This window comes from Pollachius pollachius (genome assembly GCF_949987615.1).
Source record: "Pollachius pollachius genome assembly, chromosome: 8".
In the NCBI taxonomy this organism is placed as follows: Eukaryota; Metazoa; Chordata; class Actinopteri; order Gadiformes; family Gadidae; genus Pollachius; species Pollachius pollachius.
In genome coordinates, this window is record NC_136941.1 from 12670519 (window position 1) to 12689648 (window position 19130).

Genomic DNA, 19130 nt, shown 5'->3' on the forward strand with positions numbered 1-19130 from the left:
TCCTCCGTATAATTTCAAGACAAGTATTGCCGTAAATGTAAAGCTATATATATTTGGTCTTTATTGACACTATGTCACGACATAACGCCATAAATAAAGGGATTTATACGTTTCTCTTGTCCATTCTGTTAGGATGTGTGCGATCTGTTTGTTGCTTTTGAAATTGCAGATGCTTTTGAAAACAGCTGGACTTGCTCCGGTGACGGTAGTAAGCCTAGCCTTTAATCATCTGCTCGTTCCAATCGCTTCTTCTGATAGCTTGTAACCAAAGATGTCTCCTGTTTGCCTTAAATGGGGTGCGAGTTGATGGTATCCTGTAAAACTTCTGCGTTTTGTTAGTCTTATTAAAACGGTTTGTGCAACCAACCGCACAACAAGACATGATTGCGGCTCTTGTCGCTCTCATCTCTTTCTGCATGACATGCGCGTAGAGCGGGGAGTTACGTAGACTGATAATCCCTCAGAGTCCTCGGTTGCTACGCGACGTCAACGTCTTTGGCTGACTATTTCTCAGCTGATCAACACTACGAATGCTGGTAACAAATAAATTGTAAAAAAAACAGTGTCAATTTATTTGGCCATATGCTAAAGACTTGTCTAGTTCACCGTCATGCAGGCTCAGTAAAATAAATAGCGATGTTTTAATAATTTTGATTGATTTCATACAAATCAACAAGCCTCTCCCTGTGTCATTGTGTGTGCGTGTATCCGAGGTGCGTGCGTGCGTGGGGGGTTCTTGATTGACAGATTTTCGAATATTATTCTAATACTTCTCAGCGAATATTGAATAGTATTTTTGCCAGAAATGCACATCCCTAGTACTTACCATTTTACATGAGTGGCATGCCAGTGGAAAAACGGTAGGTGCCAGTATAAACTGGTAATTACCATTTTACATGAGTGGCATGCCAGTGGAAAAACGGTAGGTGCCAGTATAAACTGGTAATACAATTTTACATGAGTGGCATGCCAGCGGAAAAACGGTAGGTGCCAGTATAAACTGGTAATACCATTTTACATGAGTGGCATGCCAGCAGAAAAACGGTGGTTCCAGTAGGAAATGGAACTTCCGATTAACATAATTGGCATGCCAGCGGAAAAACGGTTGGCCTATATGCCATGATACCACTGGATCATGTCGGTATAGAAAGGTTTATGACACTGGATCAGTGTTAAATGATAGGAACCTGTAGGCCTACTTAAAATTTTTGGTTAAACACCAATAAGAACAAATGCAAAACTTAATATTTGGCCTATTGAATAGCTATGAGCTGAAGAAGTCATACAGTAGGCTATATAGGCTACGCTACTAGGAAACCTTGATAAAACACGAGTGGAAAAATGGATTGTCTAGCCATAGGCTACAGTGCCACCCCATGGTAGATATAGGGACCAGCCTCTGTAGTCATAGACTATAGCTATAAATCTCTGTTATCGATTAGTCAGACCTGTTTAGGTGGCTAGGCTAACTACCGTCACCGGAGCAAGTCCGGCTGTTTTCAAAAGCATCTGTCATTTCAAAAGCAACAACAAACAGATCGCACATATCCTGACAAGAGAAACGTATACATCCCTTTATTTACAGCGTTATGTTGTGATATAGTGTCAATAAAGACCAAATATATATAGCTTTACACTTACGGCAATACTTGTCTTGAAATTATACGGAGGAGGCGGGGTGTGCTGGTGTCATATACCATTGTTGGGAAGTTACCGCAGTTACCGTTCCACCTGAACGGCAGTTGCCGTTCCTGAATGGCATATGCCAGTAGTTACCGTTCCTGAACGGCATATGACATGGTATGTCAGTGCTCGCGGTGGCACATGCCACAGGTCAGTAAACGATCTCGGCGTCTCTCGGAAAAGCTGAACGAAAAGAAAGTCGGGTTTGTGCTCACCCATGAGATCCAGCATACGGTCCATGAGCTCAGACGGTTTGCTGTCACCGAGTCCTTGAAGTGAGAAAAGCCTGCTGGCTCTCTCAGCGTCCGACAGTTCAAACGTCTTCAACAGGTGGGCTTTGAGTGCTGTATACTTCTCCCTTGAATTTTCAAGGAGGCTCTTAGGAGGAGGCTCCACTCTGGATATTGCTGAATTTCCGAGAGCTGACACAATGTAGTAGTACTTAGTCGTATCCGCGGTGATACGCGCAAACTACGCTTCGGTCTGGGCGAACCATGCCGACGCCAACGATTCCAAGAATTCGGTGGGTTTGAGAGTAACGGCGTTCGCGGTCATGGTCGTGTTGTGTCTCTGGATACGTCCAGCAGACTAATGTCGGGGTCACCAGTGTGGAAATTGCATTAAATAGAAAAAGACAATTTCTCGAGTTGAGCACACGAATGCGTGACTCGTTTATTTCGTTAGACCAAACCAGGAAGTGAAAACGCGCTGCAAGTAAAACCAATCCTGCATGGGGCTCTACGTCATGAGACCTTTCTAACATTTAAAGAGACAGCGATCCCTGAACAACCAAGACAGTAAACGATATGCCTACAACAGTGTATAGAGCAACACTTAACAACATAGGTGAATTATTATATGTTACGCTCACTACAGTTTAACAAAAAGTTACCAAAATAAAATGCAGAGGAAATAAAGGACAGGGAAATACCTTAGTATGTTTACATGAATTCGAAAGTCACAAAGTTACTATTTTGTTAGTTACAATCATTGAAAGTTACAATCATGGTTACTCATTGCCATATCTACAAGCATACAGCAAAGATGTATGCATACAATCCACAGTATGCATACATCTTTAGACACAAATAAACTTTGTCTTAACTGAAAAGGTCCCTAAAACAGGCAGCAATATTCTTGAGTGATGTCATATTTCAAAAGGAGTACAGCAGTAGGCTTACATCCCTTCTCTAGATCACCAGACAAATGCATGTCAAGTTTAAAATAGTTTCATTTAATACGTATCATGAGTTTCATGATGGTTTGATTAATCTAAATGGCAGCATAGCCAGTACATCGTCCAACAGCAGGTATGTGCTCTTACATTGAAACGCTACATGAACATGGATACACATGAACAGGAACAGGAACCCTAATTTCAAATTGAACACAAATTATTAAAAGGCTGTGTTCTACATTGAAAAGTTATTCAACCTCTACATACACATATTTCATCACATTTTTGAGAAACAGTAGATGATGGTTTGTTAAACTAGAGACAACTGAAACTTAAAAAAAGGATAATGTAAATGATATACAACTTTTACTAATGCTATCTTTAACATCTCACAAGGTTCACATCAATTGTTGAACAGCGGTGGTCTTCAATGAAAAGAAATTCGGCCTATTTACACACATTTTCAGAAAGACAGTAGAGACTTTGTTACTTTGTATAACGAGTGGAATTTATATGAAACCCTCACTAATGTAGTCGTCATATAATGTAAGATTGTTTGACGACAGTGCTGTCCTCATTTGGTTCCAGAATAGGGGTTGAGCCTGTGGGTTTCTAGGCCAGGACATCACTGACTTCCTGCACAACCTCGTCCTTAGTTGCAGGTACTTCAGCTTGGGAAACATCTTGTCCAGCAGTATGAGAACGGCTACGTCCACCTTGTTGAGATTACATCAAAGAGAGATTTATAACAACTTGCCGCAGTATAATGATGATAGGAATGCTAATGAATTTAAACAAATAACTTTAAGCATTTTGTAAACATTTATTTTATTGTATACCTTCTCATCGAGAAGTCTCTGCTGTACCATGAAAAAAGTCTGCCGTATCACACCGTTGACTGTTGCTTCACCAACGCATTTTCTTGTGCCGTTGGACAGCACAAACACTGTCTTCTCGCTGCTATGGACAGCATGGTGGAGGTTTTCAATGCAGGAAAGCCCAGGAATCCAGTCCCTCTCCTCTAAACAGAGAGAGAATCTTCTGTAGCCTGAGCTCTCCAAACGGATAACCAACTCATTGTAAACCCAGTCTCTCACGGCCTGGTTGTTTGTGTCAAACACCACAAAAGCATCATAGTGTTTTGGCGAGCAACTGGCAGAAGGATGCAGGTAGCCCTTACATCCTGCCCATAGGATCTGTAGGCAGTACCACACATCCCAGCCATACAGATGTCTTAACAGCGGCAGAGCAATAAATGCACATGTGAAGAGTGTACTTAGGAGGAAGCCCAAGCCACCATTGATCTCCTGACAGGAACGCTGGTCGATGGTCAGCACACTTTGACCCTGCAGGGACTCTGGGAATCCACATAGAACAGCAGTGGTCAGGTAAAGAATACGTGTGTTGCTGGTCCGCAGGAATTCATCCAATCCGGAGTTGTGACAGTCACAGCTGAAAGGGTTGTTATGTAGAGTAAGCAACTGGCGAGAAGTGCCATTTTTCAGTTGGTGTGGGAATGACTGAACGTTCAACACTTTGAGAGCATTGCTATTGAGATAGAGACACTGCAAAACGTTGGCTAGACTAAAGAATTTATCGGGAAGATGGGTAATCTTGTTGCCACTGAGGTCCAACAGGGAAAAATGTGTCGGAAACTTTGTAACACTGTTAGGCAGAAATGAAAGGTGATTTCCACTGAGATTTAGATGCATTAGATTACTAAGAAATGTGATTTTCTGCCATGGAAAATATAAAAGGTAATTATTGCTAAGGCTGAGGGCTTGAATGCTCACTGGTAGATTATAGAGGATCTGTTGTTCGAATGAACGTAGCATGTTCTGAGAGATGTCCAAGTAGATTAAATTCTTGAGGTCCTGGAAAAAATGAATGTAGGTCTGGCCCTCTTTACCCCACATAATATCTAGGTGATTCCCAGAAAAGTACATATACTTCACAGAGTTGCTCCTCAGCCTCGGATCTATTCGTATTCCCATGCCATTATTTGCAAGATTCAAAACTTCCAGATTAGTGAGTCTGTCAATGAACCCAAGATGATGACCCATTCCATTCATACGAAAGTGATACTCATTATGACTGAGGTCCAGTACCTTCAAAGTCCTGTTCAACTCACTGAATGCCTCTCTATAATATAGGTCAATTCTATTGAATGACATATCTAAGTAAACTAAGCTTTGCAGGCGACTGAAAAGTCTACCTTTTAAAGCCTGGCTTGCGTAATTGTAAGAAAGGTTTAAACACACAACATTTTCCATACCATCGAAAACATCTTCATGAAGGAAAATAAGATTATTTTGAGAAAGATCAATTGTCAATTTATTGCCGCAAAATTTCTGTTTGAAATACCACATTCCAAATATTGAATCGTTAGTTATACACATGTCACTTTCAGTCACAGTTTGATACATGTGTGCTGTTACTGGTGGCATGGATAAATCAGAAAAGCATTTGAAAAACTTTGGATCTCGTGAGCCTTGATCTAAAGAGTACCCAGATGAGACATTGCAAGGGTTATAACTCAGTGTGTTCTGGGAGAGGACTAATTTGTTGAGAGAAGTTAACATTCCCACAGTGGTCATGTTGAAATAACTGATGAAATTCATGCGCATCTCCAGCATCTTAAGTTGTTTCAGTCTGGATAGAACCACAAGGCTTTGTTCTGAAACAGTGTGGAAAAAGTTCCCGCTCAACAGAAGGGTTTCTAGATTTGAGACATTTCCCAGATGTTCTGAAAGGATCAGCTCAGGGAATGTCTTATTTGGCTGAAAGTTATAGATGAGGCTGATCCATGTTAACTGCTTTAGCTCTCTAAAGAAGGTACCATTACGAATGGTGTGGGCCAGGTAGTTGTCAGAGAGATCCAACCTCCTTAAATGTATCAAAGGGAGAAAAATACCTTCTGGAATACTGTTCAAAGAGTTTCCCCTCAAGCTCAGAATACGAATGGAGCTGTTTTTAATATTGAATGAGTTAGGGTGAAGCTGTAGGGAGGCATGGTTAGGGCAAGGAAAACAAGGGCGGGCTGCGTGGTCACAACGCTGACAATTCCATGACAGATTTAGTTCCTCCAGGATAGGGAAATTGGCAAATGCCCCTTCTGGAATCTCAGTTATTGTATTCTCTTTCAAGTCCAGTGTCATAAGTGAAGCTGGCAATCCTAGTGGTATTGATGTCAAATTGTTGTATCCGAGGGTTAGATTTTTTAGATGTGATAGCTCCTTGTAAACATCCTCATGGATGTAAAATGACTGGTAACAAGGGTTTTCATAATAACAGTTCATTGTGAGGAAGAGCTGCTCTAGATGTGGAGTTCCAAAAGGGATGATGATGTTGAAAATGCAGTTTCTCTCAAGATCCAGGACCTTAATGCTTTCCGGTAACCAGGGTAGCATGGTAAGGCTGTTTCCTGCCAGATATAGATATGTGAGGTTGTAGAGACTCCTGAAGGCATCCTTGTGTATTCTGACTCCACAAGAGAGGCTGTGTATGTTTCGAATGCTATTGGGATCACAATTCCACTTCATTTTCAGAGTGATAAGATTTGGAATGCCAGAGAATGGATGCTGTCCCACTTCCCATATCTTGGTGTGACTTAGGTCGAGAAACGTTACATTCATTGAAGTTAAAACAGGGATGTCATTGAGCGGCCTGTGAGTGCAGTATACCTCAGTACCGTTTTCATTGTTGTCACATGGAAAAAACAGAGGGATTCTTCCTCTCAATAAAGGGAGTTGGCCCAGTAATAGAATAACCACTTTTTGAAAGATACCCTGAAAAGTAAAATGGGAAAAAAGTTATAAATTTACTTTTTCATCAGTTACTGTAATCTTGAATGGCGGTTTTGCATTGTATGAGTAAGTTAACAGGGTGGAAACAGATGGCAAAAAAGAGTGTAAACAGATGGCACGTATGGCCGGCGGTTTTAACATTTCATCGAAGCCCACCCCAATTGTTATTTCAGATATTAAAAAACAAAAAAAGTTTCAGATATCTATAATGCAATTTTGATTATCAAAATATACATTGTGAGCAAAGAATGAATTGGTAGTATAGCTAGAACAAATGCAATTTCAGATATCAACAATAAAAGTTGGCGAGAAACAATGCAATTTTAGATCTCCACAAATGTATTGTTGATATCTGTTGACGGTTATTTAATGCAATTCTGGATAGCCAAAAACATAACAATGAAATGGAAAATATCTCGGCAATTGTGGATATTTGATATTGAAAGCCCAATAAACATGAACGTCCAAAGTGACAATGACAGTGATAATTTTTCCAAGGAAGGATGACGTGTATGATATCTGAAATATAAATTGTTGATAGGATTTTGGTAACCTGAAATTTTCCTTTATTACCAGGATGAATTTAATCACAGGTATCTGCAATATATATCTAGCTATTGCATGTTCAAACGGCTGGCCTAGGTAGTAGACGAGATACAGTGTCTAACTCATTGTATAAATCATGTCCTCTAATCCTTAACATTAACATATTATTGGATTATAATAATATTCCTAGAAACAATAAAATGCTTTCATATTCATATGCCAAACTCACACCACAATTTTATTTTTTTTATTAAGAGCTCACTTTCAAATGACATTCTATATTTAATCCCTGCGTTGTACACTCCACACATGGTTGGTTGTATAGGTATGACGAATTCTCCGCAATATTTCTAGAGTACTAATATGTATACTTTCAATTTTCAATCTAGCCCGAGTCAGAGCCATCAATATAAAAACACAGCAAATGTATAACGGTTTTAAATGATCCTGGGCTCCTTTGACGATGTCCAGACTGATTGAATCTGAAATAATCATGTCTTGTATCATTTCCGATTAGAGGACCTTTGGAACCAGGATTTGTTTCTGATTTCACAAATTTTACAGATTAAACTAGGTGTTGACAATTTAATTTCAGCCAATGTGAATAAACACACCCTTACTTATTTTTTGATATCTTGTTTCATAGATTGCAGATTTATATCTTATTGTTTAATAGGCAATAGCATTCTATTAATACATTTAGCACCTTCAATTACTCTAGTTGAAATCAAATAAAAACTAATTGCGTTAAATTTTAGTGTGAATGTGTGAATGCTTCTTCTCCACTCAATTTGAGATATATTCTATTATATTTGTCTAAAAGTAGTCTACATCAGAATCGAGTCAAAATTCCTATAGTGTTAGCTTGGCCTATTACAATTTGAAAGATCAATTGTGGAAACATAGTATGAAATATCATGAACGACCTACCATTATCTCAATCGGACTGATGTTTAAGCGGAGACGCAACTGTTAGTCATGACAGCTCTACAGAAGTGAAAAATGACCATTATCTCAACCAGACTGATGTTTAAGCGCAGACGCAACTGTTGTGCCATGACAGCTCTGCAGAAGTGAAAATGAATGGTTTGGTCACGTGACCAAGATTCCCACACATTACATTGACTACAGCATATTAATGATTATTACGAAAAATGTATTATTCAAGAGAACATTTGTTTATTCAAAGCATTATATGAAAACTGGGGATGCGTTAACCAAAGGACATTGTTAAGAATTAAGACAATATAGAGAAATTAAGAGAGCATTACACTTTATTATCACAGATAGTTTATTAAAGATTGATTTATCAGAAAAATGTTTCTTTCTTATTTAGAAAGAAAAGCCAGTTATTGTATTCAGTTAAAGTAAAATTAGATGCACCAGGACGTCACTACCTTCCTTTTTCTCTCCAAAATCGGCCCAGTTCCATTTTATTAGATGTCAGCAAAGTGGCTGTTATACACAATGGAGAGAGATTTTTAAGAGAAAATAGTACCTGTTCATGTATCCTACATTATATTAAATTCAAAGATATGTATGAAGGTTAAAATCATAAACAGACATTTATCTACATAGCTGTAGGTAAGGTTTAAAGGAACTGCTGCCAACTGCTTTGATGTACGCTTTAGACTTAGTTATCTGACTGCAATCACCTCTCGGGTGTCCATCAATGCATCAGTTTATAGATTTCACATTACATATCATTGTGTTAATACTCTTCACTCACCTTTCAAACACCTAAATAAGCTCAAGTTAGCCATCTTCCCGGCAACATTTCATATTTTTCCCCATTTAATCGAATCGATTACCTTTTTTTACAGTTTATTTTTAACTACAGTTTACTCAATTTAGCCACAGCTTTCAAACTTTCCCTTAGTATTCTTTGCAATCATCATTAAATTGGTAGCTAAACATATAATTGTATTTTTTTTAATATTCACCTGAGCATGATAACAGCATGTAAGCTACCCAACTAGCCAGCCTGCAAAACTCACCACAACCCTTTTTTCTTCGCTTTCACAGAAACAAAGAGCTGGCTCTCACAAACACTACACTCCAGTACATGGCAGTAGTGGTTCCTGGCTGAGCTCACCAGGGAGGCAAACATGAAACACTACACTCCAGTACATGGCAGTAGTGGTTCCTGGCTGAGCTCACCAGGGAGGCAAACATGAAACACTACACTCCAGTACATGGCAGTAGTGGTTACTGGCTGAGCTCACCAAGGAGGCAAACATGAACGCGCATTCATGAACACGCGCAGTGCACCCGCACATGCATGTCTTTTCTAAAGTGTAGGCCTACACAACTTTTAAAAAAAACATACTCGCGTGACGCGTCATCTGGAGGCGCATTACAGAGGATCACAAAACTAAAAATTTGACACTTAACAGTGTGTCAGCAGAGCGCAATGCTTCTAAACTTTTAATCAAACGTGCAGACAAAGTTCAACTTCATAAAGTGAAGTTCATTCATGGTGCGTGCTGCTTAAATGTAATGCAAATGAGCCTTCTGGCACAAGGCGGCAACCGAAGGCTCATTTGCTTAGAATGTTATAGAAAGAAATAGCTGATTTGTGGTTGGTTGCAAGGAGATGATGTGGCTGCCCGCCCTTCCTATGTTTAACATGGTATGGATGATTTACCTCGCAACAGTGAAACTGAATTGTAATTGGTTATTTTTTATTCTCAAAGGCGGCAAAAGTGAGTTTTGGCCTCTTTGCCTCCCTTCAGTGGCTAGCCCCGGACTTAACATACTCAGGGTAACGTCGGCCAGCCTCCTGCCTTGCAAAGGCACTTGGCAATATTTTTTAACATTTCAACATTTTCATGTAATTATTCAGTAATAAACACAAATTGCATATAGATCATTTTGAAAAAAGAAGAAGAATTTAATAATATTTTCATCATCACGTATTATTATTTATTATTATTATTATTATTATTATTATTATTATTATTATTTTTAATCACGAGGAGGCGTTGCCTCCGTTGCCTCCTCTAAAGAACCGCCCCTGGTACATGGCCACATTTGCAGTGATTTTCACCCCTTTGGGCACTCCTCTAAAATCTCTAAAAAAAACAGACCATGTCAGAAAGGGAATTCATTGTTGCTCTGCCGTAAACAATCGTAGAGTCAAGAGGTAGCAGAAATCGACGATTTGACTTTCGCGTGTATGGTTAACGTTGGCAGCGAGCTCCACCAATCAGACGTCATATTACACTTTAGAATTGTGAGTAGTGTAGAGCTTCTGAATAGCATCTCGATTAAAACATGTTTTCCTTCAAACTTTTCTTCAACTTGTTGCTGCTACAGGAGCATAAACCAAAGTTTCACAATATTCTGGCTCATGGTAAGTATACCTTGGATGGTAGCATTAAGCTTAATATTCAAAACCTTTATACAGATTATGAATGGGATTTTCACTTCTGGATCACACTGTTACGCTTTATTATACTACTTAGTATTGCAATCGGTGCATTATCTAATTTCACGATGAAGGCTATTATTAATAGTTTTGGATTTTATACAAATACACATATGCATAATATATAAATATACAGATAGATTATTGTTATTATTTTTAATACAGTTAAACCCATCCTACATAGTACAGACAAGGAGAGAAGCCGTGTGGTGTTCAACTTACCTAAATTCTCCCATGTGACCCCCCTTTTCCGTGACCTTCATTGTAGTAGCTTGCATCAGATTCAAGACGATGGTACTGGCCTACAAGGCGGTTGATTGAACTGCACCTGCCTCCCTCCAAGTGTTGGTCAGGCACACACCCCAGCTCAACTGCTCCGCTCACATATCTCAACTTGATACCTGGTACCTTAATCACAGCATAAAGTTGAACAACAAAGTCACAACTCTTCTGTGTTTTTGGCACCGCAATAGTGGAACGAGCTCCCTGCCGATGTCAGGACCACAGAGTCGCTCACAAGCTTCCGCAAGAGACTCAAGACTCACTTGTTCAGAGTTCACCTGGACTCTGGATAGCCTCCTCCCTTACCCCCCACCGCCCCCTTACTCTCCTAAAAACACCCCTCTTACACACTTATTGTATGTTGTAAGTCCTGGCACTTAACGTGAGCACTTATTGTATGTTGTACGTCCTGGCACTTAAAAATAATTCTTAGCATTATGTAGCGTCTTATCCTAGCTATCTTTGTTGTATACGGGGAATGGGTTAACGTAGCAATTGTAAGTGCTTTATGAACATCTTTACTGTACCGACAGCGATATATTGTAGTTCCTCTTTGTTCTGACAAATGTATTTTCTAAGTTAGTACATTGTAAGACTCTTTGGTTAAAAGCGTCTGGGAAATTTCCTAAATATAAATGTAAGCCACACAGCCGCAATCACCGAATGAGGACCGCCTGAGTGGGTTTTGGTATTAAATATTAAAGGTCCCATGGTATGCTACTTTATGGATGCTTATATATAGGTGTTATTGGGCCCTTAATACAGTATTTGAAGACGTTCAAGAAATTCAGCCTTGATGCAGAAATACAGCCACTAAGAGCCAGTCCAACAATGAGCTTTCCTTAAACATGCCGTTTTTTAGAGGCGGGTCAAGGTGGAGGGTGGGGGTGTGGCCCGGAGCAGTTTGCGGCCACGGTACCATGCGTTAGTGTTTACAGTGGATGTATCTTAATGGCTCGGATTCAAAATATCATCCGGAGGCGCACACAGCTTGTTGTTGCCCGTGATTGTTGACCACGATTGTCTCCCACCGGAGACCAGCTGCCCCATGCCGAGGCACCACTGCCTCGGAAGCGGGCAGTGGGCAGCACCGAGGCACGAACGCCGCAGCCTCGCCATGGTGCCTCGTAGTGGTGGTCTCTCGCAGCCGTGGTGCAGTGGGCAGCTGGCAGCGGTGCCTCTGTACCTGATCGCTACTTGTCTCCTGCCGGAGCCCGGCCGCCGGAGCCCGGAGAGGTGCTTTGCGGCGGTGGTGCCTCGCGGCGGTGGTGCCTCGCGGCGGTGGTGCCTCTTCAGCGGGCAGCGGGCAGCAGGCAGCGGGCAGCACCGAGGCAGTGGTGCCTCGGCAGCGGGCAGCTGGCAGCGGGAAGCGCCGAGGCGGTGGTGCCTCGGCAGCGAAGCGGGCCTCCGGCGGGAGACGGTCACGGTCAACAGTCCCTTTCTCTTCCATGTCGCGGTTCATGTACTTACAGGGAGTCAAAGCCAATGTTCCTTTCCTCCAATTCCTTCTCCACCATGGCTTAGTTAACCCCCACTACGAGTCTTGTTGTGGAAATACCTTACAGTTACTCACGTTACAGTGCGTGTATACACACGCACACACATGTGGCGCTCGCACTGTCATATCGCATTGTCTCATTGGCAGGCCAAATTCTCTGGGCGGGCAAGGCAGTTAAAGGAGAGGTAATCAGAGCGTCTTAACTTTCATTTTTCAAAGGCAGAGCAGGATACCTGCTCTGCCTTTCTCTCTGCTCGTTTTACACATAGCACCACTTCTATCCATTGAGGGACCATAGGAAGGCTAGGGGAACTCATATTAATGTTAAAAAACCTCATAAAGTGAAATTTTCATGCCATGGGACCTTTAACACTTTTTCCACAAAATCTATTCATGTCTATTCAATAACAAACTCACAAGAGCAGCAGATACAGATTTGAGTTAAATGATTGTTTAACAAAAAGCTACCAAAATAAAATGCAGGGGAAATAAAGGATAGGGAAATACCCCAGTATGTTTAAATTAATTTGAAAGTCAAAAAGTTACTATTTCTTTTGTTACAATCATGGTTAGTCATTGCCATATCTACAAGCAAACAGTAAAGATGTCTGCATACAATCCACAGTATTCATACATCTTAAAACACAAATAAACTGTATCTTAACTGAAAAGGTCCCCAAAACATGAAGCCATATTCTTGAGTGATGTCATATTCCAAAATTAGTACAGCAGTAGGCTTTAATCCCTTCTCTAGATCAGCAGACAAATGCATGTCAAGTTTAAAATAGTTTGATTGAATACATATCATTAGTTTCATGATGGTTTGATTCATCTAAATGGCAGCATAGCCAGTACATTGTCGAACAGTAGTTATGTTTTTATACATTAAAACGCTACATGAACAGGAACAGGAACCCTAATTTCAAATTGAACACAAATTATTAAAAGGCTGTGTTCTACATTGAAAGCCTCTACATACACACATTTCATCACATTTTTGAGAAACAGTAGATGTTGGTTTGTTAAACTAGAGACAATAGAAAAAAAGGATTATGTAAATGGTATACAACTTTTACTTTTGCTATTTTTAACATCTCACAAGGTTCACATCAATTATTGAACAGCGGCTCGATGAAAAGTTATTTGGCCTATTTACACACATTTTCAGAGAGACAGGAGAGACCTTGTAACTTTGTATAACGAGTGGAATTTATATGAAACCCTCACTAATGTTGTTGTCATATAATTTAAGATTGTCTGATGACAGTGCTGTCCTCATTTGGTTCCAGAATAGGGGTTGGGCCTGTGGGTTTCTAGGCCAGGACATCACTGACTTCCTGCATAACTTCGTCCTTAGTTGGAGGTACTTCAGCTTGGGAAACATCTTGTCCAGCAGTATGAGAACGGCTACATCCACCTTATTGAGATGACATCAGAGAGAGATTTATAACAACTTGCCACGATATAATAATGATAGGAATGCTAATGAATGTAAACAGATAAGTTTAAGCATTTCATAAACATTTATTTCATTGTATACCTTCTCATCAAGAAGCCTCTGCTGAACCATGAAAAAGGTCTGTCGTATCACACCGTTGACCGTTGCCTCACCAGCTTCATTTATTGTTCCGTTGGACAGCACAAACACTGTCTTCTCGCTGCTATGGACAGCATTGTGGAGGTTTTCAATGCAGGATAGCCCAGGAATCCAGTCCCTCTCCTCTAAACAGAGAGAGAATCTTCTGTAGCCTGAGCTCTCCAAATGGATAACCAACTCATTGTAAACCCAGTCTCTTACAGCCTGGTTGTTTGTGTCAAACACCACGAAAGCATCATAGTGTTTTGGCGAGCAACTGGCAGAAGGATGCAGGTAGCCCTTACATCCTGCCCATAGGATCTGTAGGCAGTACCACACATCCCAGCCATACAGATGTCTTAACAGTGGCAGAGCAATAAATGCACATGTGAAGAGTGTACTTAAGAGGAAGGCCAAGCCACCATAGATCTCCTGACAGGAACGCAGGTCGACAGTCAGTACACTTTGACCCTGCAGGGACTCTGGGAATTCACATTGAACAGCAGTGGTCAGCTGAGAAATACGTGTGTTGCTGGTCCTCAGAAATACCTCCAATCCAGAGTTGTAACAGTCACAGCTGAAAGGGTTGTCATGCAGGGTAAGCAATTGAAAATAAGTGCCATTTGTCAGCAGAGGTGGGAGTGACTGAAGGTTCAACACTACGAGACGGTTGGTATTGAGATAGAGACACTGCAAAGCTTTGGCTTGACTTAAGAATTGATCAGGAAGATGGGTAATCTTGTTGCTACTGAGGTCCAAGAGTTGCAAATCTGGTGGAAACTCTGTAACACTGTCAGGCAAAAATGAAAGATGATTTACACTGAGATTGAGATAGCTAAGATTTCCAAGACATGTGAGGTTCGGCCATGAAAAATAATATAGGTGATTATTGCTGATGCTGAGGGCCTGTAGGCTCACTGGTAGATTACAGAGAATTTGTTGTTCGACTGAATATAGATGGTTATGAGAGATGTCCAAGTAGATTAATTTCCTGAGGTCCTGGAAGAAATGAATGTAGATCTGGCCCTCCCCCTCCCCCCACATAATATTAAGGCGATTCCCTGAAAAGTACATATACTCCACAGAGTTGCTGCTCAGTCTTGGGTCTATTTGTATCCCAATCCCATTATTTGCCAGATTTAAGACTTCCAGATTAGTGAGACTTTGAATGAACCCTAAATGATGACCAATTCCCGTCATCCGAAAGTGATACTCATTGTGACTGAGGTCTAGCACTTTCAGAGTCTTATTCAACTCGATGAATGCCTCTATATGATATAGGTTAATTCTATTGTACGACATATCTAGGTAAGCTAAGCTTTTCAAGTGAATGAAAAGTCTTCCTTTTAATGCCTGACTTGCGTAATTGTAAGACAGGTTTAAACACACAACATTTTCCATACCCTCGAAAACATCTTCATGAAGGAAAATAACATTATTTTGAGAAAGATCAATTGTCAAGTTATTTCGGCAGAATTTCTGGTTGAAATTACCCATTTCCAATACGATATTGTTAGGTGTTCTACACGTGTCACTTTCACTCTCAGTATCATACCTATGTGCTGATACTGGTAGCATTAGTGAGTCAGGAAAATATTTGAAAACCTTTGGATCCTGACAGCCTTGTTCTAAAGAGTACCCAGATGACACATTGCAAGGGAGATAACTCAGTATGTTCTGGGAGAGGTCTAATCTGGTGAGGGAGGGCAACATTCCCAGAGTACTCATATTGTAATAGAAGAGAAAATTCACGCGCATCTCCAGCGTCTTTAGTTTTTGAAGTCTTGACAGAACCAAAAGGCTTTTTTCAGGAACTGTGCTGAAAAAGTTCCCGCAGAGAAGTAGGGTTTTTAGATTTGAGACATTGCCCAGGTGTGGTGAAAGGATCAGGTCATGAAATGTCTTCAATGGTTGAAAGTTAAAGGTGAGGCTGATCCACGTTAACTGTCTTAGCTCTGTAAAGAAGGTACCATTGCGGATGGTGTGGGCCAGGTAGTTACTGGAGAGATCCAACCTTTTCAAATTTGTCAAAGGGAGAAAAAGACCTTCTGGAATATTGTTCAAAGAGTTTCCGCTCAAGCTCAGATAAACAAGGGAGCTATTAATCGCATTAAAGGAGTTTGGGTGGAGCTGTAGGGGGGCATTGTTAGGGCAAGGGAAACAAGGGCGGGCTGCATGGTCACAACGCTGACAATTCCATCCCAGATTTAAATTCTCTAGGTTTGGGAGCATGGCAAATGCCCCTTCTGGAATCTCTGTTATTGTATTCTGCTTCAAGTCCAAACTCGTAAGAGAAGCTGGCAATCCTAGTGGTATTGATGTCATATTGTTGTTTCCCAGGGTTAGATTTTTTAGATGTGATAGCTCCTTGTAAACATCCTCATGGATGTAAAATGGCTGGTAACAAGGGTTTTCATTATAACAGTTCATTGTGAGGAGGAGCTGCTCTAGATGTGGAGTTCCAAAAGGGATGATGATGTTGAAAATGGAGTTACTCTCGAGATCCAGGACCTTAATGCTTTCAGGTAACCACGGTAACGTGGTAAGGCTGTTTCCTTCCAGATGTAGATAAGTGAGGTTGTGCAGACTCCTGAAGGCATCATACTGTATATTGACATGACAGGAGAGGGAAATCCTAGTTCTCACTGTTTTAGGGGCACAGTTCCAACTCATTTTCAGAGTGAGAAGATTTGGGATGCCAGTGAAAACATGCTGTTTCACTTCCCGTATCTTGGTGTGACTTAGGTCGAGCAACGTTACATTTAGTGAAGTAAAAATTGGGATGTCCTTTAGTGGCCTGTGAATGCAGTATACCTCAGTACCGTTTTCATTATTGTCACATGGAAAAAACGGTGGGGTTCTACCTCCCAATAAGGGAAGTTGGCTCAGTAACAGAAGAACAACTTTTTGAAATATATCCTAAAAAGAGGGAAAATGGGAAATTTGTTATAATTTGACTTTTCCATCAGATGCTCCAAATATGTATTATTGACTGGGAGTTTTGTATTGTATAAGTAAGTTATAAGAGTAGAGCAATCTGGTATGCCCATTTAATAATCCACGTTCCTTAAAAGTGTGTAAAGCATGGCAATTGCATGGTAAACGTGTTTCATAATATAATTAACATCATGCCCTGCAATCCTAAAGATTTGAATACATTCCAGGAACATAGTATGTAATAATAATATTCCTAGAAAACAATACCATTCTTTCTTTTTTAACATCGTCCTAACTTGCCAAACTTACACTAAAAGACTTACATTTTAATAAAATCCCATCACAGAGCAGCTCACCTTGCTGAATCTGGTCAATAGTCTTATATTGTGAGCTTGGCATAATAAAATGTGTTACTATGAAATAAATCAACAGTGAAAACATTTTAGAAATATCAGAAATTACCTACCATGATTCCTACTTGACTGATCATTGGTCGGAGACACAGCCGTTTGATGGGCATAAAAGCTCTGAAGAAATGAAACAGAATACGTTGGTAATATCCCCAATAATAGTTTCTGTTCCTGACAATCACCAGGTGCTCTTATCTCTATCCTCTTTCCACCGTACACCTGCATGTATTTACAATGAAGTCACCCACACAAAGGATCAGCAGTAACTAGCTTGGACATGGTTTTCCAAGTCACACACACCCGAACACACACACACACACACACACACACACACACACACACACACACACACACACACACACACACACACACAGTACTTGCAGAAGCGCAGGTGTGCAGAGAAGTATAGCGATGCTCATTCAGACTTTTATGTTTATTATATATTTATATATTTTATATATATTTTGTATATTTGAATAGTTATACACTTAAACATGTTAAAATCCAGCATTGTCTGAGTTTTGTCATGTGCCGACTGGCTATGTGAAGTGATAGCATGTGCTCGCAGCATTATTAAATAGACCAGATTATTATTAACACTTTCATTCAAACTAATTGATGATATCAGCCATGAAGCCAATTGGTTACTATTATTAGATAGAAGGCTAACAGGCTATAACTTAGTTTAAAGTGCTCCCAGTTACAAAAAATCTTAACAGCTCTGTCGGACGCATCGTTTCTCAAAGTAGTACAATGTATTAGTGGGTGTGGATATTACCGCTCAAAAGAAAGTGAACTCGTTTGAGAGGAAAACCGCCCGAGCATCTGCTAAAGGCGTGGATGTAGCTATATGGCTCAAACATGTAATGACAACAGAAGGCCTTAAGAGTCATCACTTTCTACCACCCTGATAACTGCATGGATGAGGGCAAAGTAACTTGAACAAATAATTAGTGGTGGGAATCTCTTGGCACCTCACGATTAGATTAGATTCCGATTATGAGGTCAACGATTCGATTCTAAAGCGATTATCGATGCATCTCGATGCAACAATTTTTTCTATGTACATTTCCATGCGTGATTTAAAAAAATATATATACATCTCAGTTTGCTACTCAGAGTTTGGTAATCACTTCCTACTTTTGTGATGATCATTAAAGACATCAACAAATGAATTAACTTATCTAATATTTTATTAGAGAGAAAGATTGTCACAATTATGACTTTCTATGAACAATGCAATAATCAATGCAGCTTGTATTAAAACACAATATGGAAGTATGTAAAAAATAGGTTTCAGTTTTATTTTCTTTCTAATCTTTCTTTTCTATGTCATTAAAGAAAAGGCTGCTCTTGAATTAGAAGGAGTTCTTGTGTCTGGCTGTGAGTTTGCGGCATGCTATGCGTCGGCTGAATCGCAATCGTGTCAAGACAAATCAGATTGGCCAATACACACTGAAGATAAATTGAATAATTTTAAAATTGCTAAAATTATCCCTCTCTGGCAAACAGAATGTTGCAGCAGGCAAACAAATAAAATATATATGTATATATATATATATTTTTTTTTATTAATTTATCTGCATCAGGACGGAATCGTTCCAGAGAGAATCGCGATGCCCACCCACCCCTTCAAATTATGACGATGCACTAGGGGTGCAAAACATCTCAGCATTCTGAAAAGCATTTATTTCTGGAGCACATCACATTGCAGTAAATGCGAACCAAGGACATGGTGATAATTACATTTAGCGTAGGCTATTTGAACTTGTGTTCTGACCATTT

The 19130-nt window shown here is 40.1% G+C and overlaps 2 protein-coding genes across 4 annotated transcripts; both read right to left on the minus strand.

The window, feature by feature from the left end:
- Window positions 1–2380: 2380 nt before the first annotated feature.
- On the minus strand, window positions 2381–8247 carry LOC307079192 (toll-like receptor 9). Of its 3 annotated transcripts, none has more exons than XM_079741330.1 (3): window positions 8143–8247; window positions 3727–6648; window positions 2381–3576 (listed from the first exon to the last, which is right to left on the minus strand). In XM_079741330.1, exons 1-3 carry the CDS (start codon window positions 8143–8145, stop codon window positions 3370–3372), a joined length of 3132 nt encoding a protein of 1043 aa, XP_079597456.1. In that variant the 5' UTR covers window positions 8146–8247; the 3' UTR covers window positions 2381–3369. The 3 variants fall into 3 exon arrangements, with proteins under 3 accessions (XP_079597456.1, XP_079597455.1, XP_079597457.1); XM_079741329.1 differs by having other exon boundaries at window positions 3700–6648; XM_079741331.1 differs by lacking the exon at window positions 8143–8247 and having other exon boundaries at window positions 3700–8123.
- A 5076-nt stretch (window positions 8248–13323) lies between these two features.
- On the minus strand, window positions 13324–17533 carry LOC307079191 (toll-like receptor 9). The gene is made up of 3 exons (XM_079741328.1): window positions 17402–17533; window positions 13963–16917; window positions 13324–13839 (listed from the first exon to the last, which is right to left on the minus strand). Exons 1-3 carry the CDS (start codon window positions 17453–17455, stop codon window positions 13633–13635), a joined length of 3216 nt encoding a protein of 1071 aa, XP_079597454.1. The 5' UTR covers window positions 17456–17533; the 3' UTR covers window positions 13324–13632.
- Between the last annotated feature and the right edge of the window lie 1597 nt (window positions 17534–19130).